We start from the raw sequence: 26,956 nt of genomic DNA, 5'->3' as shown, positions 1-26,956 counted from the left end.
TGTAGTTTAAGGTGACTAAACCAGTATAGATTTCCAAAGAGGGTTTCACTTATGTTTGTTTGGTGTTTTCTTTTAACACAGACAGCAAATCAATTGTCTCTCTTTAGCAAGGTATAAACTCCAGAGTAACGGTGAAATCAAGAAATGACACCAAATGTCCCACTGAAGTAAACGGGACACTTTAAGAACACTTTCTGGAACAGCATTATGAGATACAGCAGTAAATGCAGCAGGGACTTCAGAAAAAAATAATGGCATATTTTATTCATGCTACTCTGTTAGCAAAGCAATTGGATTCACTGGTATCATATTTTTACCTTAGACCAAATGCAATTCACTCAGTTCTGTGGTTTCAGTCCATACAGTACATACAAGAGTCCCTTAAGTTAAAATTGTTTAATCCCAAATGTAAAGAATGTATATGTATGTTGACTCTTTCATGTATGTGATTAATGGACATATAGTAGAAACTGAAATTGAAATCTACAGTACATGGGTAAAATAGCATATAAAACAGTATGTATCTGAATTGCAACAATTTATTTTGCAATATACTTTTAATGATGATACGGATGATAAATTTTAACATCCTTATGAGAAAAAATTAATTTAGGATTTCATGTTGTAAGCAAGGTACACTTACACATTAAACTCTTCTGTGAGGTGCGAGGGGAGTGGGGATCGTGTGGGCTGTCCCAGGGGTCAGACTGTCAGGTTAGGGGCGGGGGGTAGCGAGTGGTGGGTGGATGCTTGGAGCACTCCTGCAGTTTGAGGAGCGTCTCGCGGGGGTCCCTCCTGTCCCGGTCCCCCCGGCCCACTATGCTGCTGTGCTTGGAGGACACAGTCTGGCCTCGGAACACCTGCGCCCGGTGCTGGCAGAAGCCCATTTTGCTGAGCAGGATGAAGACGTCGCCGCGGAAGGCCTTGGTGAAGATGGCATAGAGGAAGGGGTTGGCGCAGGAGTTGAGCGGGTAGAAGAGCACCAGCAAGATCTTGGAGTTGGAGACGGTGATCAGGGGCTGGTTCAGCACGGCCGAGAGGGCGTAGAAGGAAATGGGAGCCACGCACAGGAAGTCAGTGAATATGAGGACAGCCATGCGCTTGGCGATGTTGGCGTCTTTGTTGCTGGGGCGGCAGTGGGGGCGGCGCACGGCGCAGTAGATCTTGGCGTAGCAGGCGCAGATGACCGCAAAGGCCAGGATGTTGAGGACCAGCACGGAGACCACGTACACCCGGGCGGTGGCGGACTGGGTGTCCATGGGAAGGCATATGCTGACCTTCTGGTAGCTGCTGATGCCGGCCAGCGGGAGCAGAGCCAGGAGGAGGCAGAGGAGCCAGCCGGCCAGCATGGCGGCCGCCGCGTGGGCCAGCCGCAGCTTGCGGTCCAGCCGCATGGCGAAGGTGATGGCGTGCCAGCGCTCCAGGGTGATGGCCGTCAGCGTGTAGACCGACAGCTCGCTGGCGAAGACGGTGAAGAAGCCGGCGGCGCCGCATCCCGGGCCCGTCTGCCAATCGATGGCGTGGTTGTAGTACTCGGACCTGGTCAGCTGGTCCACCGAGGCGATGAGGAGCAGGTAGACACCCATGCAGAGATCGGCGAAGGCCAGGTTGCACATGAGGAAGCGTGAGACGGACAGCTTGTAGCGGCTGCTGAGGAGAATGAGCAGGACCAGCAGGTTGCCCAGGACGGCTAGCAGGCTCACGAACCAGACGGAGATGCGCAGGAAGACGGAGCCCATGACGTCCTCACAGGGGTTAAACTCGTCCGGGGCGGGGGTACAGATCACCTCCTTGTCTTCGTCGCAGACCTCGTAGTCGTAGCGGCTGTAGAAATCGTAGCCCAGGTCCTCCTGGGGATTCTTCAGGGTCTCGCCGAAGCCTACCTCGCCGTCGTCAGCCCGCCTGCCGAAGTAGGCGTGGTAGTGCAGGCCCCCGCTGAAGTGCCTTTGGTCAGGGGGTTCGGCCAGGACGGCCTCGTCATCAGGGTCCCCGCCCACCTCCCTGGGATAATCCTGAAAGGTGGGGGCTTGGTAGAAGCTCACTGACCGCTTGTGGTGCTGGTCGTGCAATACGGTGAAGTTGCAGAAGAGGTATGCCAGATCTCTGTGGTATTACAAAGACACACAACACATTTCTGGGATTCAAAAATATGGAGTTAGACAAAAAAGTGTGAAAGTGTTAGATTCCTGGAGTTTATTTTCAGACTCGTACTGAAGCTTGTGTTCCTTGCGGTGTATTATTTTTGTGTATATGAGCCTGATTCAACAATCCAGTGTTGATGAAATGAAAAGTTTAGATTGAATCGTCGGTAACGTTTGCATCTATTTTGCAGGCGTGTTCTGGTATCTAACAATAAAGTTGAAGAATCTACGCCATGCGTAGTTCAAATCCCGGCCTGGGCCTTTCTGGGTGGAGTTCATGTTCTCCCTATGTTCACGTGGGTTACCTCCGGGTACTCCCATAGTCCAGAGACATGCAAGTTAGTCAAAACTCTAAACTGCCCGTATGTGTGAGTGAATTGTGTGAGTGCCCTGCGATGGATTAGTGACCTGTCCAGGGTGTATTCCTGCCTCTTGTCAAATGCATGCTGGGATAGGCTCCACCCCCCCGGCGACCCTGACCGGGAATAAGCAGGATAGATAATGGATCGATGGAATCCTCTAAACATTCTTCTAAAATGGGTTCTAACATTTTCTAAATAAGAGTAATATTGTAAATCCCACAAGAGTTCAGTGCAGGTCTCTAAATTCTAAGCTGTTAAAAAACAAACAATACATAGCATACAAGAAACCACTTGAATGTGTGCTGATTTAGAACATCCACTTAAAAATTAAAATGTGCAATGAAATTTTGTAGCATCTTGTACATTCTATAATAAATATAAAGAGTGAATTCATTAACGATACAATCCTCCCCTTGCTTTTAAAATGTTTTGGAGGGCAGTGGCTAATGTGTATAACTGCTAAAGAATATATATTTATTCACTTGTTAGTGGTCTGAAGCTTTACTTCAATTCCAGCATGGCATTTTAGTGTATAACTGTACAAGAGCTATTTCTTATCAATTATCTGTTCAATATGTGGGCAATTCAAAGCTGCATGCCCATTTTCTTCCACAAACTAACAGACCAATTAATTAACTGGCCTGCTGTTCTATGGATCTCTTAGGAACAACCCCTACTACCAGCACCCCGTTCACTCCTGCCCCCCCGACACCCACCCCGGTTTCCTCTTCAGGCCTTTGAACCCGCAACAGTGGCTGGGGTAGGTGAGGTCAGCGCTGGTCAGGTGACGGAAGGCCTTGATGGGCGGGAGCTTCTTGAGGCTCCAGGTGTCGCGGGCCGCGAGCTCCCTGAGCGAGTCCAGTCCTCTCGTGGGAAGCGAGGTCACGCTCGTCAGAGAGACGTCTCTGTCACAACGGAGAGAGAAACAGAGTCGCTCCTGCTCAGTCTGTGGACGGTGGCGGTTTGACAGTTAAAATAACTTATTTCCCCAATTCTGTCACCGTCTCTCACTTTGAAAATGTTTTGGAGGAGGGAGAGTAGTTGCCTATGAATGCTTTTTTTCCCCCACCTGAACGGAATGTAGACCACAGACTATCCATCTGTCCCCTGAGTGATACGGTGGTCATCGTAAGTCAGTTGCTCCTCCCTTTTCACCTAGTCACTGCATTAGCAGTGTCTCACTGACGGGGTGTATGAGCTCTCTCAAATGCTTTGACTGTGTGCTGGAAGTGGATCGAGTTGCTGCAGCTGTTTTATTTAGCTAAAAATGGGACACAGTTGAATATTCTCAATTTTTGCAGACATAGTTGACATAAAGATATATGCGCTTTGTTGCATCTTATACCACATTAGTTGATGCAATTAGCACTGCCGGTCACTACATGATGCAGGGCAAACATTACATCTGTTGTATCTCAATCGAGAATTGGGGGGATTGATTTCCAATTTGATCTCCTCCTGGGGCATTGCGCAATGCTCGTGGAGAAATCTCACCTCAGTGGCGAGGGTCTGATTTTGTCATCTGAGATATTTGGACGATGACTTCATAATGAAGTCCAGGAAAGTGCTCTCGATAATAAAGTTATTAAAGTGCAATGATTTAACCAGATATTCTTTCCAGAGCTGATATAGGGGCTAAGGTTTCAGCATGAAAACTTGCTTCAGAGAGGAGAAATTAAAGCAAGGGTCCTTCATTCGCTCATAAGTCACAAAAAAAAAAAAAAAAAAACATCTATCTTTTAAGCATTCAGACTTTTCACTTAAGTTAGAATGGTCTGGAAGAGGTATGGCATGCTGTTCGTACAGGTAGTGTTTCATGTGTGTTAGTGGAAGAATGCAAGGTCAGCTTACACACATTTTCTACTGAGAGCACAGCCGTTGCCAGCTATGTTCAACTTTTTGCTCCAGAATTAAAATATAGACACCTATGTTGCAGCCACACAGGATTCAAAGGTTGCCCAGTAGAAACGATTAAAGAAAGCGAGAAACATTAGAATCCGTCAATATATCCATCAGTAAATATCCAGTCCATATTCACAGTGTGCTCCCTGGTCTTATTTAACATTGTGTGAAAAGATGAAGAGTCCAACAGAGTGTACCTACTGTGAAACTGTTTTTATTTTTTTAGTGGAGAACAGTTGTTCAGTCCCTAAAATACTCACAACAGGGTTGGGCCTCTGATAGCACCTGCAAATACTCTCTCGTCTATCCTGACCAGGTGTTTGTTTCTGTGGAGGTATCTGCAGGGAGAAGAATCGAGGGTTGGATTATTTTGAGAGTCCCTACAACGCAGTGGGATAATCAATTGCAGTGTTTTGTTATAAATGCGTGGTAAAAACAATGTGCTCGTTATGCTCACTCTTTGGATCAGGCCCTGTCTTGAGTGTTGTTTTAAATTAGGGGCTTGTCATCAAGAGACGCCACTTTCGAAACCACGCAGTACCTTAAAAAACCCCTAAATCTAATTGTAATAATAAACTTTAAGAGATAGTGTTTGTCTTGGTTTTAGTGCTTAGGGATTGGTTTTTGTGCATTGCAAGCCCAGTGCCAACACAAACACGGCTCTGGTAAAACTCACAGCAGTGACTGCAGTATTGCTTAGCTACATCCCCTCTAGGCCTGACACAGGGGGCAGACTCACATTAATATTTCATATCCTGACAGGAAAGCTTCTTAGGGCCATGCCATAAAACAGACCGAATGGGAGAGGGGCGAAAGCGATTTAACAAAAAAGGGGACATATTTTTTCTAGTTTCCGAAAGGGAAGTAGAAACCTCTAATGGTGACTTGCTGAAACCCTCATCATTTTCTTTCTTGAGAAAGTTCATTTTCCTGTGAGACCTGATACGTTTATGACTTTTTCTGAATGAAGTATTCAATTTTATTTTCCATCTAAGTCAATTTAAAGTTTCGACAAATGGCCTTTCTCTGGTGATACACTGTACACTCGAGGGTAGATATAATCATACATTACGGATGGGTAAATCCAGTCGAAATCTACTCTTTCTGAGCACAGCACCGGTAGCTGTATTACAATGTGTACACAGAATTAAACTACAACAGTTTATTTAATACCCTTTCCAAAAGATTAAGCTGGGAAAGGGTATTTAATTAAAACTGGGTATGAAATGAGAAACAGACACAGTTGCCCTCTCCAGGTATTGACAGTCCCTGCATCCAATCTAATAAAGTTACAAATAACACACTTTGTTATTTTAACATCTTCACTTTTTCACTGCACAGATAGGTAAAACATTGTCTCCATCCTCATAGGTCATTATCTGAGATGTATTGCTAAATATTTTCACGTTCCTCTGTATGAGATGTCTTGCCAGATTTCTAGAGATTCAAAGCCTGCTCTATAAATAAAGTATATTTTAAGTATACTTAAAAAATCTGTTATTCTACTGAATAGTCTTATTCAGTGAAGACTGATCAAAGTCTCAGACTGTGATACATTTGTCTGCACTTGTTTAACCAATGCAAGTACCAGAAAAATAGTATATGATTCCCAGCGGGTGGAAAGCTTTACAACTGTACAACCAGGGAAATAGACACAATGGACCTCATTCACAAAGCTTTTCTTAAATTATTCTTACTTTTGTTCTTAAAAATGTTCATATGAAAAAACAATATGAGATTCATGACACATGTGCAGAGCTTTGTTTTTTGTGCATATCCCAGGTGTATCAGATGATGAATGCTGATTGTTTTAAATTTAATGTTCAATCCTGATCACGTGATTGACATAAGGAAACAGCCAACAAATACAGATAAGAAAAAAATTATGAATGCCAAAATGTTCTTGGAAACGTTCTTGTACGCGGTTTATGATCAAATGTGATCGTGTTTCGTGAACGAGGCCCAATGTTTCAATGCCAAAATTTACATGCAAATAGCTTAATACAGAGTGTGTTCATTTTGCGAACAACCACTTGCAATTATAATAGATTTCTCCCTGAAACTGGCAGTAATAAGGTGCAATACATGTGAAAGCCATGTAAAGCGTAATTCCACAATGACCATAACAGCTGTCATAGTTGCAAGATAAAGACATACAAACATGTTAGGGGTGCAAGAAACTGCATATTTAATACTAGGGTATTTCTCTTTGGGTTACCAGAGACAGAATTCCATTTGTTATTCCAAGTAAGACTGGTTGAATGACCAGCAAATATTCAATATTCAATCTTGTTTCTGGCACTTTTAGTGATTATTTGCTCACCTGCAAGTGCGTGCCACGTTAAAATTAATCCCTTATAAAAGACAGGCAAGTTTCCAATGAATGTTGTTGAGTCAGTGCTTGCTCGACTTCAAAAAAATAGGTAACATCAAAACCAACCTTTAGATTTTTGGTGCACTGGGGACAACTTGACACCAAGTTTCCTTTTTTTGAGTCCATATAATTGTGCGCAAGACAAATCACAACTTCCAATGTAAATTCAGCAAAGAAGATGACACTTGGCATGACCCTTGTGAAGGCTTATCCATTGGCCAAAATGTTGTGTTTCGCAACTGAAAACATAACATATTGCACTAGTGAGATTGTGTCAGGACCCTTCCTTCTCTAAAATCCATCTGTGAGGTCATTTTTAGGTTCTTGCTGTCAATAGCAGCAGAATGTGGATAGAGTCAGGATTCAGAGTAATGGATAGCCCCTCTAAATACTGTCTGGAAGCCAGCGGCAATGTAATTCTCCACGGTGCTAAATCAAATTGGTGCTTAGTTTATGACTTTGTAAATTAGGTACTTTGTCCAAGACTCTGACATGCCAATCAAATGCGTACAACAAACAAAACCAGACTACAATGTTTACAATGTATAATTTAAATAATCCTTTCAGGTTCCTTCCATCTTTTAATTTACATCTGCTCCATTATGTACAATGGCACCAACAGCACTGGCACTGAGCTCATTATCTTGAGACCTTTCCATAATAGTCGAATTTCTCTAATTTAGCTTTGGCAAGTTTACTTTGTCCCATGTCAGCAATACCTCCAGGTCCTGTTCAGAAAACTTGACACATCACTCATTTCTATGTCTTTGTCTTTGTCTCTAACTATTTGCATCTTCACTTGATTTGCATCAATGATTTAGTAAATTAGACATTAAAAAGTCACAGATAGTATTCGCAGCACAAACTACCCAGTATTTCAAAGTGGATCTACCCCTCATTGGTTCTAATGAACGTATCAATGGGAGTCTCAGAGGGTTTGTGGCAGAACAAACTGGAGTTGGTTGTTCCTGACCAATAGCGCAGTTGCCTGTGAGACAGCCTTACACAGCGTTCAGTTTGGTCCCATTGAAGGCATGAGGGTGGATCTCAGTGAAACCATTGCTGTACAGCATCCTGAAAGAAAAACAAACATGGGGTTACCACTAATAAAACCTTCTACTCTTCCACAGTGCGTCAATGTTCAGGTGTGTGAAAAAATCATTCACTGTATGAACTGTGGAAAGTGACTTGAAACTGATGTAAAAGCAGTTTCTGTACCAGCTATACAACAAAAGGAGATCTATACATTCTTTGTATGAATAACATTTCTGGAATGACCAGACATCTGAGTCAAATTGTCATTAACTACCTCTTCTTATCAGATAGAGAAATCATTTAAGATGAAAAAAATAGTCATTGTAATTGTATGATCCCATGCTTGTAGTTTAGACTCCATATCCAAATACAACATTTTTTGTATCAGTTTTTTTTCTCTTGAGGGTTCCCTTTCAACCCAATTTGATCTGAATGGAAGGAAAGGTCCTATGTGACTGGCCCTCAACTCTGTCTCCATGGTGACCAGGAATTACGGGAATTACGTGAATTATGTAAAACAGTTTTCATATTAGTAAGAAAAATATAATGTGGCCATGAACAGTGTGTAATGGCTGTCTCTTGAACAGATCTGTCTTGTCAGAGATTTTAATCTCAATGAAACAACCTGTATACACAAAGGATAAATAGAAATCAGAGTGGATGAAACTCTGATTTGGATAAATATTTTAGCTGAGAACGTGCAGTAACCGTAGTGGACAAGCACCATTATTTTGCAGAATCCGATACTTACACTGTCAGAGCATCGCTGGTGATGCCATGGAAGGAGTTGGCCGGAATTTCTGTGATGAAGGGATGATCAGCAATTTCACTATGGGAATAGGAGGGTGCATTAGGTGAAGGGTGTCTGGACACATGACTATACTCTTGGTTTCAACAAGCAGAATTCCATGCAACCCTCTAGGCTACCTTTTGCATGTGCATATATTTTTGAGTCCAGAAATGCATCTAAAGAGGGAAGATCCTCTCTCAATCCCACGCTCATGATATGTGTCTTTACAGACTGAACTAGAGTCCTGTGCGGGTAGATATTTTGCACCCACCTCCACCCAACCCCCACCTGATTAGTTCTGAGAAGAACCACTGACCCATCTTCAGAAAAGAAACCATGCCTGCAACCTGCTCGACTCACATGGAAATGAACCCGAGGCCCACTGCGATACATCATGGTATACATAGTAACATGTCCAGTGTTAATTCAACTCTAACAGTGTTAATTCAAATCTTAACAGATACCATTTGGTTCCATTCCAGTGGGACCAATTGTTATCTGTTAAGAGTTGAATTACATTACAGGCATTTAGCAGACGCTCTTATCCAGAGCGACTTACACTATTTTTATATAGCATTTTACATTGTATCCATTTATACAGCTGGATATATACTGAAGCAATTCCGGTTAAGTACCTTGCTCAAGGGTACAACGGCAGTGTCCTTACCCGGGAATCGAACCTGCGACCTTTCGGTTACAAGCCCAGTTCCTTACCCACTGTGCTACACTCCGACCTGTGCTACACTTAACACTGGTAGAGTTCAATTAACACTGGACATTTTACTGGACATTTACAAGATATTCCCACCTCTATAGGATATTGAATTGATTTTTTTCTTTGGATTGTATGTGGAATGAAGAATACTATGCCAAGGAAAATAAATATTTTAATATATACTGAGCCAAGGGTTTGTGCAACAAATAAAATGATTCTTCACAGTAGTTTGGTCAACAATATATTACAAGTCCCTAAATATTTTACATGTCAGCTTGAGCATATAGCTTTCAAACCTCTTTCAATGAATGACATTTTCCAGTAGCCAGTAAAACCACCTGCCAGCTGTACCTTCTGTAGGCTTTCCTGGGTACCCATAGATATCTGAACCGATGCAAGACTGAACCAATCTCTTATTTTTGGTGCTGATATTTAATTGTGAGTCATTTACCATTTACCATTTACCATTTGAGTCTAATTATAAGTCAGGTGTGAATGATTAATAGGGAATCCAATTACAGTATATGACAGGCCAGGGTGCTAAGTTTGTTGCTAATTAGAAACTGTATTCGTCTTGGAATGACATGGACTGTCGGTTAAAGGGCACAACTAGCACACTCAGCTTACAGTATGAAGTCGGTGTAATCAGAGTGGATCCTGGTCAGGTCGGGGAAAGCTATGAGACCCGTGTTGAGAAGTCCCCTGAAATGAAATCAAGCTCAAAATCAGCTCAGAGAAGAAAATACATTTCATTTATATTGTAATTCCATTTATAACGGTGTCTAACGGTGTTGAACCACATGTGGCTTTCTTACATTTCTCACATTTTACAATGTGTTTGTGTATATACTGTAAGTTTATGCACAGGTACACACACGCACACACGCAAACACACACACACACACACACACACACGCACACGCACACGCACACGCACACGGCACACGCACACGCACACGCACGCATGCACACACACACACATACACACACATATACTCGTGCCATTGACTCGGTTGCATAGAGCAACTGAAACATGTAATTCATGGCTTTCCTGAAAGGTCCACAGTGATCAAAATGTCACGTCAGGAATACAGTTTCATAGACATAATAAATAATTTTCGCTCACAAGTATTTCAGATTTGGCAGGTCCTTAAAGGCCTCTGGGTGTACATACGTCAAACTCCTGGCATTCCGTATTTCTCTGTAAAATAAGACACATCAAGGGATTAGTTGTATAAAACAAACAAAACAAAAACACTTTTCCTAGAATTGTTGCACAAAAATATATTATTCAATTAATGAGTCTCAGGATAGTAGTATTTATTGATCTGTTATTTTTTTTACAACAGAATGTTATTATTCATGGCATTTAGCAACACATATACAACAAATTAAGATATAAATCTGACATAAAATTGCCCCCTACAGGATAAGTAAACAATATATTCGTAATTTGCACCAAGAAACATATATGAGTAATATATTGAAATATAAAACCAATTATGTCTGCTTTGTCTCAGTGGAAGGTCAAAAATATTAGGCCACCTGTGGTTTAAAAAAAAAAAAAAAAAAAAACTTAAGGTAGAGAAGAATTAATTGCAAACCAAAGTACAAACATTTTTTTTCCATTTCTACCTAATCCAAAACTTTCTTTGGTGTTCATCCTCAGGGAATGAATGAAAGGACAAATAAGGTTGTTTCTTCGTGAGACGGAACAGTGAGTGCTTCTGAGTTCAGTCGTTTTCTGTGAAGAACTTAGCAGAACTAAGCTAACAGTTACTGGAAGAAAGTTACTCCTACATCCAGTTGACATACCTGTTAATGCGATAGCCTAAGACACAGTAGTAACTACTAACTCTAAGTGGCTGACAGGAAATATCATTGTTTGTTTTATGGGACAAAGAGCTCACACTCTCAAAGAGTCTCTGCTTCTTTCTGTCAGGAGGCCTAATCACACCAGGACCCTCTCACAGCACCCACAAAGAGTCTGAGACCCAAACACAGGGGCCAGGGCAAATCTGCAAGCCAATCATAGCACATGGAGAAAGTCCAAGCCCCCAATCACAGAGGCCATGGCAACGCCATGACCCAATGCCAGCACTCACAGTGACACTGAGACCAGAGCTCACAGTAACAAAGCAGTCCAATTACAAATCCTAGAGTAACACTCATACGAAAATAAAGAAACTACAATAATATTAGGATCCAAATCATACACTCTGCAGTAACAGTGAGATCATAGCATAGCGCTTGTAGTAATGCTGACACCCAATCACTGAAGCCGCAGAAATGCAGACACCCAATCACAGGACCCCGAGTAACTCTGAGACCCAGTCACAGAGCCTGCAGTTACACTGGGTAACATCTTTCTGTGAAGAATAAACTAAGATAGGAGATCTAGTTCATACTTTAAGCTGTCTTATGCTTGCATATATTACACTGAAGAAGCAAATAAGGTCATGGTAAGCTTCCAATAGAAGGACACTCTCGCCCCCTTTCTTCTACTGTATCCACTGACATACGCTCAATAATGAAGAGCATCCTCAGGTCAAGCCTAAGCATTCAAAAAAGCTTTACAGTCAGGATTCATTACAACTGAAAATGGAAGTGGTTATGCAATCAATAGCCTCGACCCTTGTGGTATCTTGTAAAAAAGAAAAAAATTAACTGAGGGAAATGTATTTGCTGGCTTTTACTGCTAAAATAATTCCTCTCCCCACATATTTGAGAGTCTATATAAAAGGAACATTCAAACTTTTAGTGGACAAATACAGTTCTACACAATTTATGGACAATTCTTTGGTGTGGCTGAGTCCTCAGATTTCCAGTTGATTGATCGTTACAGTGCCATTTGTTTCACTTGCAGTAAATTGACGTTTGATGTAGATCCACTGGGGAATAACTGCACTCAGACGTTTCCTCTCTGAAAACTTCAAAGTTGCTCTAGCTAATCCTGTGCTAGCAGGTCACATCCTCAAACAATGCCAGATAGAATACCTCATTGCTACTCACATGTGGATGAGCCTCATTAGATTAGAAAAGGAATGTCTGTCGAGGCTCTTCAAGGTGACATCCACTGATATGTGTCTGGAAAGAAAAATGAACAGCAGTCAAAAAAACAGCAGTGATGCACTCACTGACCCACTTTTTCAAACCCTTCATTTTATTTATTTATATTTGCTGTGGCATAACAGACTTGTACTGTATGTCAAAGGCTGTAGAATTCATATTCATGTCCTACCATGAAAAAGTTTAGGACATGAATATTGATTCTTGCATGGCCTCTGACTTGCTTTCTGCTCTAAGACTTATCATGTTAGTCTTTACTGTTCATATGCCCTTCACAATAAGAGAGATGTGCTTGCAAGTCATCAAATAAACAAACCATTGATGATACCCCACACATTCTGAGCTTAAGTACAAAAATATCAGAACTTGCCTCATGACCCCTTGTGCTACTCATCATTTGGCTGAAATGGACTGTTTTATTATTTGTGGCTCTGACCTAATCCATGTGATGTTTGGTTAGTTAATCTTTCTCAGATGTGTGTGTGTGTGGGGCGGGGGTGCTGGACACCCAAGTTCGGTTCATTTGGACAGAGAACCCCGTGATTTGTCCTGCTTCAAAATCTCCAAAGCGCTGACTTGATTCAGATGGGTACAGTAGCTAAAAAATATACTTACTGCCAACTTGACTCTTTGCCTGGAAATATACACCTAAAACTCAGATGTGCATATCATGGATATTTTTTCCTAAATAAACATAGACTACTCTGTTATCACTCCATGAACCAATTTGCAATTACCTTAAATGTATTTTGTGAATAAATCTCCATTTTGTGATAAGTCCTTTGGCAAAAGCTTTAAAATTACATTTCAAATTACATTTCTGAATGTCCAAACAGAACAGGGTCTGGTAATCTGAGCAAAATTGCCTAATAAACTTTTTTCTTTTTTGGCTGGACAGCAGGGCCAGCCTTACAAACGCAAATGTCTGTGAGTGCCTGACTGACTGAGTGATGAAGTTACACCATTGGGTGTCCGAGTTATGAAGTTACACCATTGGTTGGCCGGGTTATGAAGTTACACCATTGGTCGGCCGGATCACGTGTGTTAGGTCCAGCCATATACTAGTTTTTAACCTGGTCTTGTTTTCTCAGAGGTACACTGCTAAAAGCAAACCACTAAGTTCAAAACCTGTGGTTGGAAATGGTTTAGATTAGGCCTGTATGACAGACCAGCTTTCACTTGCACACGGGCACAGACAGGAGCAAAAGACTGTGGCAAAGTGCATATTCTATCAGAACATCAGGCCTGTGTGCTAGTGAGCGCTCCAAATGGTGTCCTGTGAGAACTCTGGTATGAGGCCTGGGCCTCAGGAGGAGGAATTCTACTGTGCGTCTGCCCCTCTGGAAAACCACAGACCCCCTCCCCTCCCCTCCCATACTCCACAGTAGCTGCTTTAGCATCTTCCGGTGTAATTAAGGGAGGTCCTTGAACCTGCACAGAGAGTGGATTGTCTGCTGGGCAGAGGTAAGGAGGCTAGGGTTAGGTGGCTGGTTTGCTGGGGGCTCCAGTTTTAATGTAGGAGAGGGGCAGAAATCAGTGGTTTTGAGTGAATTTTTTCATTCATATTTTTCCTTCTTATACTGCATAAAGCACTTACTTTGAGTTCTGGCATTGAGAAGACAGGTGGAGCATTCTCCCGAACATCCATGAACCTGCTTGTTCCACAGAGTTTCAATGCACAGCTACAGTATATGCATGACCTAGCAAACTAGGTGTTGCAGGTGGTTTATGGATTTACTTACGAGAAAATCGGTCTTATAGAGCAAATAGAATTCACTCCCATAAAAGGTTATAAAAAAAGCTAATACCTGATGGAGTTACTGAGGCACATACCTGCTGGCCTTGACAATTCAGGAACTGGGATTCAAGCAACATTTGACTAACAATTAAAAGCAAGAATATATTTTCTTTTCATCACAAACACAGTTTGGCAAGGTCAATCATTACAACCAACTCAACAGACTTGTGTTTGTGAAGAAAAAAGTATTAACGCTTGTGTTTCCTTGTAAAATTTTGATTGAATGCCAGCCTATCATGCTGGGAGTCAGATCTGCGCTGACTGGTGGAGGGGAGGAATTCTTACATCCGAGAAATGTTGACCATGTTTGCAAAGGCATCTTGCTGGATGGCAGTCAGTCGGGTCTCCAGCAGCCAGCTGCTCATAAAAAATGTAAAAAAAAAAAAAATCATTGATGAATTAAAATATAAAACAATTCACAACATTTTATGATCCAGCTACAGCGCTCTTGTTGCTTCCCGGCTCTATCTGCTCAAAACCCCTTTCGCAGTGACATAGAGAGCACATTATACCCTCGTTTGCAAGTGCAGCTGCAGGCCTCCTTCTGAAGGGGCTCACATTAACATACTCCACATTCCTGCTTTTGGGTCCCCCTCTTTCCGGCTGGTAAAGAGTTCCCGCCGTAACAGTTTCATTGGCTCTTCACTTAAGAGGCGCATTCCTATCGAGAGAATAAGGAGGACACTTCGATTTGAAAGAGTAAGAAAAAACAGCCCATGGTACCACAGTATGGAAAAGGCAATTGAGTGTGCGTTGTGTACCTGGTGTGGCTGTTAAATACAAACCACACTGTCTATACATATGTTTGCATTGCATTCAGATACAGAAACAAAACTGTAATAAAAAATTATTGTTGATGCAATGTTTTTCCGTTCTTCAGTTTTGACCAGCCAAGAACTGTTTCTTGTTACAGTTTTCTCAGATAAAGCCAAATTTTTCCCCCACCTCCAAACCCCAACTCCTCATCTCCCCTCCCCCTCCCCCTTGTGAAGATGAAATTTGTCTTTGCAGTCTATGGTGTGAAACTCTGTCATAGAAAACAAAAACTTGGGACCAGAATGGACCCACAGGCTCAGCCAAGTTAAACAGTCTGAGCCTCTTCACCACCTGGAAGGAGGTCGGGCGAGCTTATCCCAGGCTGTACAACTGGCCCCAGAACATCATCATTCTTTTTTTCTACTATGCAGACCAGTAATGGGAGATGGGCTTCCATGAATACCCATAATGGGTGGAACTACTTTCAGCCCAGTCACAAGCTTGTCGAAACCAATCAAAATAGTTTGCTCTCCACAGCAAAACACAGTGATTGGTTCACTTCGGTCAGCATGTGACAGCTCCTCTCAGTTTAGGTTTCATGAAGGCTCAATGTTTAGTCGCTGGTAAACAGCAGCATGCTGCAATGGTTATGGACCCTGGCTTGCAACCATAAGGTTGCTGGTTCAGTCTCCATGGGGTACTGCCTTTGTTCCCTTGGGTTCCTGTAAAATATCCAGCCACCTTTAATGAGAGAATTTTTCAGGAAAATAAACAATGCCAAGATGTTTACTTTTGGTCTACCATGTGGTACCTTAGGTGTTTATAGTCATTTTTTCTCACAGTACTGTACAGTAACAGAGGGATGTCAAGCTAAGATTCTGAGGGGGGGGGGCTCTGCCTATGCTGGTTTAAGTGTCAACAAATTATATTTCCTTAATTGGAGCAAATTGGTTAATTGGTTGCATAAGGTACATTTGCATATGCATTTTTTGAGTGCAATCACGGAGACTTGTGAAGGATGATATCATTTTCATCTAACAAAAAGGTTAAACTAAAGTATACCAATTAAGTAACAAAGAATAGAGTCTGAAACAAAAAAAAACAAAAACAACTCTAGCCCTCTAGTATGAGGAGGCAAGCCCCACAGTATTAATAGTCCCCATAAAGTTTAGCATACTCATACAAACGTGATTCTCTTTGAGCTAATAGATATGGTGGACGCCTGCTGTTAAATTGGTGAAACAATAGGGCAATTCAGAACTGAATGCTGGCACATGCGTGGACGGTTAGACTCAAGAGGGCCTGGACGTGAGGCCTCTTTTCTGACAAATTAAAACAAACACTGCGATGCTGAGCAGAACCGTTACCACACACCCACCACGGGCATTTAACTTTGTTACGAACTCAAATAATCAAGCTTTTTGTTCTGTGCCAGGACACGTAGAGCCCATTCAGCAGCTGGGAGAAGAACTGTCCACACCGTGAAAGCAAACAAGTCAGAGAGCTTGTTTGAAGTGGGAGCGCTCATAATGTACAGCAATGGCAACAAAAGTAAAAACTGCTGATAAGACACTTCAGCTGAAAAAGGTTCTTAGTGATTGTGAAATATGAAGTCAAAAGAGCAGTAAAAAAGAGAGAAACCTTCAGCCCTGGTGAGACTGGATACAGAAATGCATCAATATGACCCAATAGTAGTGAGAGCATGCACCACCCGCCCACTCCCCACCCGCCAACACACACATACACACAAAGTGTCCACACACACACACACACACACACATACACTTATGTTTGTGACTTTTGACTTTGGCAATATGGTTGTATATGGGAGTGTACACTACACTTCTCAGATGTAAAACTGAGAGAAAAATTAATTCATTAATTAACAAGTTATAATTGCCAAAGTTAAATAGAAATGATTTTAACCCCATCAGGTGGCTGATAGAGCAGTAGATAGGACTGTCACGCCACACTAAGAAGGTCCTGGGTTTGAAAGCTGCCTTTTTTATGCGGAGTATGCATGTTCTGCCTGTGTCTACATGGGCTTCCTCAGGGTACTCTGATTTCCTCCCTGTGTCCAAAGACACACAGTTTAGGCTAATTGGAGAGTCAAAATTGCCCATAGGTATGAGTATGTCAGTGAATGGTGTGTGTGCCCTATGATGGATTTGCAACCTGGGATATATTTCTGGCTCTTGCCTAATGCATGCTGGGATAGGCTCTAGCCCCCAACCACCCTCCCCACAACCTTAACCAGGAACGAACAGGTTATACAGTAAATGGATGGATGAAACTTGATAATTACGTGCGGTATAAGAATGGTATTCACATAATCTCTTGTAATATAATCAGTTCTTAGTAGAAGAGTTGCTCACATGAGTAGGTTAAAATACCTGTATAACATGAGCTTATGTTTTGTAGTTTTTGAAGTTACAGTCAAATATATTCATATAAATAATATAAACAATACATAAAGGAACTTTCATTACTTGAGGTCATAACTCACAGAGTTAAGGACAAACTGCAATTGTGGACAGACTGGGCAGTGGCCTGAAAAAGACAGGAAATCTGATGACAAAATTACACTGGATTTGATAAACATGGATTCCAGCTAATGCACACAAAATAGGTATTTCATAAGGACAAAGAATCAATAAGAATCAATCCCTGAAATTCCAGATAATGTGTAGAGGTTTATATATAGTTGCCCTTTCCAAGCTAATTGTGTTTTCCTTGGATTTTACATCTTCAGTATTGCAGTTTCCTTCAGTGACAGGAACAGTTCCTTTTTGTTCCATCAGTCTTCCACTGTTTCTACAAAATATTTTACCCAGAGCTGAACCAAAATCTTTGATGATATTGCCTGAAATTGTCTTCTAAAATAGCTAGAATGTGTTCCTGAATGCAAAGTCAGTTGTAATCTCAGTCAAGCATTGACAAGGCATTTCAAGACAAGATTGGTTACAAATTAAAGTTGGAATGGTGGCCAGCTTTAGGGTCGCTTGGATAGAGAGGCTACTCCGCCTCTCTTTGCTGTTAAAACAAGCTTCCATCAGCAGTACCCACTCGCTGGTGTTTGGAGAATGTGCAGCAGAAGGTAAATATTGCATTTGAGTACACCATTCCCCCACTCTGCCTCCACTCAGGAGTTCAGCAGTTTGACACGCTAACCAGGCCCTGAAAGAGCATCTACTCTTTTTGTTCCACTCCCAGTTCTCAAGATTCTGGCATGTCATTGAAAAGATACTCCCTTAAACACACAGTTGACCCCCCCCCCCCCATCTCCTTATCATCACAACTCCGCAACATGTTTGTTCGAGTGAAAATCACATTCCCTTTTGAAGAAATTATCTTATTATCATTTCAAAGCTCAGTGGTGAGGAGAATAGACATCATCTGTCAGCCCAAAGTCAGTGAAACATCTGCCAACCAATGAGGAATTCCTTCACTGAAAAGCTTAGATTGATGTTTGCTTCATTAAACATTGAGGTATTTCCTCCTGGGCTTTAAACGGCTTTGGCCCCCTAGTGGTAAAATGGGATTAGTACAGATGCTTGCTCAATTAAAGCCTTAAAGCACAATGGTGTCTAACAATAACATAGTCTTAAATTACTGCTTTTATCGGTCATTGATTCAAGGTGCAGCACTATAACACATATACAGTTGTAAAGCTTACAATCTTTTCACTTTAATGCAGAAGACCCTGTCTCACACTACTTTCGGTTTCCATTTTCCCGTGTCACACTTTATCGATTGTTTATCAGAGCTTTGATTGTTTATTTGCAAATGCCTGTATAAAGGACACAACGACAGTGATAAAGGGAACTATATTATTGTAAATGATAGTCTTGTAAAAAGTTTTCCTCCTTGTAGGTTCGAACCCTGTTGTGATCAAGATAAGATTTACTTTTATTGAACCCTGTGGTGTAATTTGTCCTCTGCATTTGACCCATCCTAGTTACTTAGGAGCAGTGGGCAGCCACAGTGCAGCGCCTGGGGACCAACTCCAGTTCTGAGGCCAGTGCCTTGGTCAAGAGCAACTAACATGCATGTCTTTGACTGTGGGAGGAAATTGGAGTAAACCCATGCGAACACGGGGAGAACATGCAAACTCCATGCAGAGAGGATCTGGTCGGACCTGGATTTGAACCCGAAACCTCTTTCTTGCAAGGCAACAGTGCTGACCACTATGCCACCGTGCCTGCCAGAAGGCTTGTACACCTCTTTGACTCTATGAGCTATGCCAACAGGAGGAAACTCCTGGCAGGTTCATACCATACTGGACAGGTCTAAGGTGGGAGGTAAGCACAGTCCAATCAACAGCTATTGTAGAGAACACTGCCTGCTCACACATGTGTGTGTATGTGCGCCTGCATGTGAGGCTATTTGTGAAAGACATGAGTTCCCTCACTTCACACTTCTGTCAGTTTCTTTGTGAAGTTTGATAACTAATCAAATAGGTGCTGGGAGGCTCTGTTATTTCATACAGCCACTGTTTGCATATGTAAATAATGTTTTGGTTATTTCTAAGTGAATTTAGCATGTGTAAAAGTAGCCATTCTGAACATCTTGTGTACATAAAAGCTCTCCAAAAAGACAACTTTTTATTGAAATACACAGCTTAGACAAAAAGACATAATGGGTAAATTGAATTGGTTTTTTGGGGTTCCAGAGTGTACCAACATCAATGGAATTAGCTTCTGGAAGTGAAATATTCCTGGAAAAAAGATGGAGAGGTTTGGTTCCTTTTGGGGAGGTTTTGGTGACATTTAGGCCCACCTTTGGAAAAGCACATGTCAAATATTACTGCTTTGTTCAATCCACTCCAAACCTTCATCCTGGTGTAGTATACAGCCTGTGGTAGAATTGGAAAAAGAAATCTGGTTTCGTCCAGTATCAGAAGTAGGTCTAATCACTACAGAATAAATAAAATATTGAACAACTTTTGGATTTCTTTTTTGTTTTGTTTTTCAGAATAATTATGTCCTGTATGTTCACTGAGTGATCATGCCTGTACTGTATATAGTTTAGGAGATAATGGGGTTTATTTAAGACAGGCGGGATTACAAAAAGCCCTGGGTTTTAAGTGGGTTTTAACTGGTTAACAAAGCAGTCAGTGAGTGTTTGAGTAAGGGTCACCACCATTTCTAAGGCTGCTTCATCCAGTTGCAGCCAAAAAACACAGAGAAACAGCTGCCATAAGTACAAAAGCAGATACAGTCAGTCTCACACTAAATGTCAAGCTCACTTTTCAGAGCTTACCTCATACTTTTACTCTCAGAGCTGTAGGTCTCAAGCTCCAGTTTCCAACTGTTTCTCTTTTCCTTCCTAATTTGTTAACATCCACAATGAATGGCCATTTTGACAGAGCTATGCCACTCATGCTACCTGAATTTGTGACAGCCTTACAGCTGGATAAGACGTACTATTCCCGCACCATTAAGTAATCAATAGGACTAGCCACTCACAGCTGAACAAATGGTTATTTGTGCATACTGTGTTCAACCAACACCAACCCCTGAAAACCTCAAGAACAGCACTGGACCATGACCAGGACTGCAAACACAACTGTGACTAGGGTCTCTGGAGTAGCAGAGCACAGATAAACTGTAAGTGCAAAATCACCAAAATATGGGGGGGGGGGGGGGGGGGTTACAATCACGGTAGGTTTCCAGCCTCAGAATATTTCTAGCTTCAGAACATTTACTCAACTATCAGATAAGAATTGTCACCAGCAGTTCATACCTTGCCAAAAGCACTGCTTCATGGCAGAAGTGGTGTACCACAGACAGTTGAAATTCTATTTTCATCTGTGATGCTTTTAAGATATTTTTATCTGAACACTGGCAGCAGCTCCAAAATGCCTGGGAAAACCTTTTTCTTTAGCCTGTGCACGGGTCACTTGAGGTTCTGAATTGGATGACTGAGTAGGGATAAATTTATTTAATAGTTATGCTGGGCTGAGGGAAGAATTGAGAATGGTGCAGTGGTGGAATGTGTCTTGCCACATAAACCAGGGAAGAATGCTCGCCGTCAGATGGCATTAGTTTCACCCAGATACTCGCCTGGGGAGAGACATCCAAAGGCAAAATGCATTTTAAAGCTCACATTTTTTAAAATTGTCACACTTTAATGAATAAAAAAAACCATTCCATTTATATAGTACTTTTCCAGATGCTCAAAGTGCTTTACAGTGATGAGGGGGAACTCACCACACGCACCACCAATGCGTAGCATCCACCTGGGTGATGCATGGCAGCCATTTTGCACCAGAACTCCCACCACACTTCCTCCCACAATCCAAAGACATGCAGGGAGGCCAACTGGAGACTCCTATAGGTATGTATGCGTGAGTGAGTAGTGTGTGTGCCCTGCGATAGATTGGCGGAATGTCCAGGGTGTATTCCTGCCTCCTGCCCAATGCATGCTGGGATATTCTCCCGATACCCCCCGCAACCCTGACCAGGATAAGCAGGTATAGCTGATGGATGGATGGACGGACTCACCACACATCAGCTGAGGTGGAGTGGGAAAGAACTATTTTTAGCCAATCAAATCCAGGGATGATAAGGTGGTAGGTCGAGAGAGAGAAAGGTTGGGAATTTAGCCAGGACACCAGGGAACCCCCTAAATCTTTTCAATGAGCATCATGGGGTCTTTAATGACCACAGTGAGTCAGGACCTTCGTTTAAGGTCACATCCGAAAGACAGCCTGTCCTAAGCACAGGTGGGGGTTTTTTTTCAACCAGAGGGAAGACTGCCCCTTGCTGGCCCACAAACACCACTTCCAGCAGCGACACAGCTTTCCAAGGAGGTTACTCATGCAAGCACTAATCAAGCCCACACTTGTTTAGCTTTGGCCATTTAGCAGGAGCAAGGGTGCATGGTGGTATGGCTGCATGTGTCTCACAGGGTGCTACTTACAATCGGTGAGATTAATACAGTCTCCATTTGTAAGCTGTGATATTTTGTTTTTCAAACACGGCAGTTACTGCTGAAAGCCCATGGCTTGTTTTCTGGTGACTGAGAAATGATTGGGTGTTTTGTGGTAACTGCTTACTGTGTATTGATTAGGTGCTTTATTGTGATAAGGGTCTGTGCTTTGATTGCTGTGTGGGGACTGGATACTCTGTGATGATTGGATGCTTGGTGGTAAATGGCTGAGTGTTGTCCGGGTGATCTGTGAAAATTGGCTGTTGCGTGGTGACCATGGCAGTGTCTTCATCTTCCATGAGGGACAGTGTTTTAAAGAACAATTTATTTGCCACATTTGGTACAGTAAATGATAGCCACCATTAAAGTTTTGTCCAAATAACTGTATCTCTGACTCGTTCATTGCTTAATTTTTGTAAGAAACTGTGACTTATCAGAGAATCATATTGGGATTTATAATAGACACATTAAATATAATAATTAATAATAAACTTGTCATTTATTGTTTTCACTTGTGGTCAGTTTGTGACCTGTTTCATCCTGTTATGGATTTCCAAGTTTCTTTGTCGCTATGGAGATATCAAATAATATCAAAAAAAATTTTTTAAATGAAGAGAAGGAATGCGAAGCAAGAAAAGACATAATGTAATAATAAATAACAAATAACATTTCAATGATGAAGAAATGCCAGAGTACTACGAGGAACAATGTCAGCTGAGGCAAAGTAATATCAGACACATTTTTCATTCTATTTTTACTCTTCCTTTTACATTTTGACATTTCCCAGTTATTTTTTCTATGTACTTCCGTTTTCTCACTGTACATTCCTAACTCACATTTTTCATGTAGCATTTCATCTTGGCAGTATTTACAGTATCTACAATATATATTGTATATTGTATAATATTTATCTACTTGAGGTAATATAACTTATCGACTTCAGGAAATACAACCTTTACCCTGTTAAATGTGGTAATGTAATTTGAATTTGATTTTCCCATTTTCAATGTTTTATAAATATTTTGCCAAAGTAACAATTTATTGGTATATCTTCTGTACCTGTCTTCCATAAACAACAAGCTAAGACCAGCCCACAGGTTTTATAGCCAATTTAATGCTAATCCATTATACTGAAAGGAACACGAGCCGGTTTAAACAATGCATGGGACAACCAGTAAATTCAGTGCTGATTGCTGAAGTACAGTTTATGGGGGCAGGATAGGTGCCAGAAAGCTACAAATCCGTAACTATAAAGAATAGTCTCTTTGACTTGAGGAACAAATCTTCTGAGCTCAGGATCTGGGTCTGGATTTCCTCCCATCTCCCATGTTAGTAGTGTGATTGCCCTCGACGAGATAGTGTCGCATTTGTGGTCTGAAGGAAATGTTTACGCTGGCTTGTGCAGATGGAAAAAAACCTAGGGAAAATCAGGTTTGGGAGATTAGAAGTTGGGGTGGTCGGATGGGGGTGGGTCCTCAACTGAAAAATGAGAGCAACAACAATCTTGACATTTTTGCCAAGTGCTGCGCAATTGAACCGTTTACAGAATAGTGGAGGCCAGAAGACAAAGACGGAGTCTGAAGTGGAATTTAAACAGAGAAGAGCACCGTAATATGAACAATCACAAGGGCTGGTGAGCACCACGTAAAAGTTCACAGTGTTCTTTTCAACAAGACTTACGTCCATTCCCTGCCCCCACCTCTGGTTCCCCATGAAAGACGGAAAGGAAATGTGCTCGATGGCGCCTTCTCATCTACATGTTACACATACAGACTAAAAAGCCAAAGGAATCTGCTTTCCTTGAGCATACCCAAGGAAACAACTTAGCATGCCTATCTTAAATGTTGCTTTAGCAGTGTTACCTCTGCCTTTGAAGACAAAATAAATGTTTAAAAGAGTTTGTGGGGAACAGAAGTCTTGGAATGTAATGTTCTCCAATGAACATTATTTGCTTCTGTTGACCTATGGCAAGACAATTAGAGCCCCAACACACACAAAAAAAACAAATCCATTAATGAACTGATGGATGCTATGGCTGCATAACAAAACATAATCCTTAATTAAAGTGTGAGGTAGATAATGTTGGTATGCAGTCTGTTTTTTGTCAGGTCTCTCTGTGACATGCACTCCAGTCCTCTTTACAGGTTTGTTACGGGTCCTAACTGCAGTAAGCTTCCATTTGAATTGTTAAGGCAAGGGGGTGAGAAGAACCCGGAGTCAGGGCTCATACTTTTCAGGAAATAAAGACAAGCAAAAATGCGTTACAAAATTAACATTGCCGCGGCTTCCATATTTGGGGAACTTACAAATGCCTACCCTTTAGATCCATCCCCATCTGAGACAGATAATGTGCTCTGCAAGGTGACTTCTTAGAGTCAAATTAACGTTTGCAGAGATACATAATCTAACAGTTTTTGTATGAGTCCCCTTGGAACTAAATGTGTACCCTAGAGTTAACAGTAGTGTATAACGTTGATTTTATCCTCAGCATTTATCAGTGCAGGCATAATTGTTATATCCACAAACAATATCATCATCAGTTAGAATACAATGCGTGGCTCACAAATAGAGCAAATGTTATTTCAATAAAAATGGCGTTCTATAAAATCCATAGGCTTTGCACAGAGCCACAGTGTTTCAAGACATTTCATATTCAAGCTGCTTTGAACAGAGAGGTAGGCATTAACCTCCCAAGCATGAACAAAACAGTTAGGGAAATATTTCAGCCACTAAACCCACAGATGTTTCTGTGGAATTCAGGCTGTCTAACCAAACAAAATATTTTGTGCTTCAAATTATACTACATTTTTGTTCATTAATATTACATCCCCATATGTATGGTACAATACTTGACAAAGATATGAGTCATTTACAAGGTACCCTCTGGCGTTGAGCATCTGTATATTGTTTCTAACACGTGGACTAATCTAACCAACGGATGCTTCATTAAACTCCCATCAGATGCTACCACTATTTGTGCTATGCTCTACACAGTTCACACAACAAAAAGAAAATATGTGAGTTAGATTTTGGAGTCAGGTTTTACAGCTTAGCCTAGCAATGGGAAAATTGTTTCAAATTCAATAGAATAATCACACACAAATATGCATACAAGAGCGACGTCACTGTAGAACAATGACGATGGTTCAGACATACATGATGCAGAAATCTTTTTCTACCTAAAGCACAATTGCAAAGCACTTGCAGATAACTATACAGACGTTTACATACTATATTCTTGCTAGAGAGCAGAGAGAAGGCTAATGCTTAGATTGGATGCTTTCATGGTTTAAATATACATTTTCAAAGTAAACGCAAATGTCAGTTGCTCATGGATGACATGCTCTCACGTTGCACTTTCTCACCTCACAACTATACATGGTACTTTTACAGATCACCGTGCAACTTTATAATAATAATAATAATAATAATAATAATAATAATAATAATAATAATAATAAAAAAATGTACTCACAGGTTCTCCGTGCTGGAGGGTAAAGCCGGAATGACATCTATGTCATAGCACGAAATAGTGTAAGTTGTCCACTCTGAGCATTCACAAATAGTGGGACAAGACTCGAAGTCCTTCACGGCATTGATTGTTGATGCGGTAATGATCAAAAGGCCGAGCGTTATGTATCGCATTTTTTTCCTTCCTTCGCATTAGCTTGGCAATTAATTATCAGCCAAGGCGCCAGTTTGACAAATTTTCTCATATGCCATAAAGAACTATAGAATATATATCCACTGCGTGTACTTGCCCGGGGCGCCGAAGTGTACTCGCTTGTAAATTATTTTAAAATTCACATAATGGGTAAACTTTCCCAGCTGTTTTATAGTTACACCTTTTGGAGAGTCTCTGCGTGGACGCACGTGTAGGCTACCTTATTGGCCGCCAACTTTCTGTTTGTGTGAAGTATGAATGAAGGGGGCGGGATGTCAGTGCGTAGAAGTGAGTTCATTTCTGAAGCTCTCCTGCTTTCGAATAATGTAAACTGGAATTCCTCTGTTTGGAATTCGTCATAATTTAAATTGCCTTCTGTAAATAATTTATCCTCTTGTATATTTTAGCTTCTTTTTCATATCCCCGTTCAGTGATATGCCGCGCATTCATATGTTCCCTGAATATTGTCATTGATGTGAAGAAATAGCCAAATAATAAAACTCTGGCTTTACATTTTTTATTATTTATTTTTATTTTATTTCATTTATTTATTTATTTTTTTTGTGCGCGAATGAACTTGCATTTCTACGAAAATATCACGTCTTGCAATGAATACAGTTAAACGCAAAAATATTGGGACAATTTAGTCATGTGGTGTTTTTCCTCCGTACTAATAAAAACTTTTATTATAAAATCAAACGACGACCGTGACTGTATTACAATAATGCCATTCATTGAGTCAAGTCATCCTATTTCAAGTTAGCCTAAGTGTTGGGGCAAAGTAGGTTTGGACAAATTTATTGTACGGCCAATATTTCATGGTATATCCCTTATATTTGATGACTGAATTGAGTCTGCGATTCATGGACATCAATCAATTCATGATATGATCTTCTGAGAGCTCTGCCAAGATTTTACTCTTTCAATTGCTGTGTGTTTGCTGGGGTTTTGGATTTCAGTTTCTTTTGAGCATGTGAAAAGTATGTTCAATGGGACTTAAATCTGGTAACTATGATAGCCTTTTTTCCCCCTGATAAGCATCTTGGTTAAGTTTGTTGCATGTTGCATGGGCCGCTGTCTTGCTGCTGGTTAAACTTTCGTCCAATGAGTTTGGTGGAATTTCATTGAATATTGGTGGACTGTATGTTCATGTACTCTTCAGCCACCATTCTGTTGCTGCCATCACTGTTTACTGGTCACATGTTCAACAGAGACCATTGAAGCGGTTCCAGATGCACCCATACAGGCCCAAGCTATCACACTGCCTCCACCATGCTTGACAGATGAAGTGGTGTGCTGAATGTCCAGAGCAGTCTCTCTCTTTCTTCAAACATTCATCTTTCCACCACTCTGGTAAAGGTTTACCAATATCTCATCTGTCCATAAGGCTTGAGTCCAAAACTCATCAGACTCATTT

General features: G+C 41.3%; 1 protein-coding gene across 1 annotated transcript; it reads right to left on the bottom strand.

The window, feature by feature from the left end:
* Positions 1 to 244: 244 nt before the first annotated feature.
* LOC118229251 (thyrotropin receptor-like) lies at positions 245 to 25,724 on the bottom strand. Its single transcript, XM_035421048.1, has 10 exons — positions 25,351 to 25,724; positions 14,472 to 14,543; positions 12,332 to 12,406; positions 10,446 to 10,520; positions 9,947 to 10,021; positions 8,566 to 8,643; positions 7,785 to 7,853; positions 4,666 to 4,743; positions 3,220 to 3,408; positions 245 to 2,103 (listed from the first exon to the last, which is right to left on the bottom strand). The coding sequence occupies exons 1-10, from the start codon at positions 25,518 to 25,520 to the stop codon at positions 711 to 713; spliced, it is 2,274 nt and encodes a 757-aa protein (XP_035276939.1). The 5' UTR covers positions 25,521 to 25,724; the 3' UTR covers positions 245 to 710.
* Positions 25,725 to 26,956: the final 1,232 nt, after the last annotated feature.

Source organism: Anguilla anguilla, chromosome 6, assembly GCF_013347855.1.
Source record: "Anguilla anguilla isolate fAngAng1 chromosome 6, fAngAng1.pri, whole genome shotgun sequence".
NCBI classification, from domain to species: Eukaryota; Metazoa; Chordata; class Actinopteri; order Anguilliformes; family Anguillidae; genus Anguilla; species Anguilla anguilla.
The sequence above is the reverse complement of the archived record's forward strand: the minus strand, read 5'-3'. Positions and strand labels throughout refer to the sequence as shown.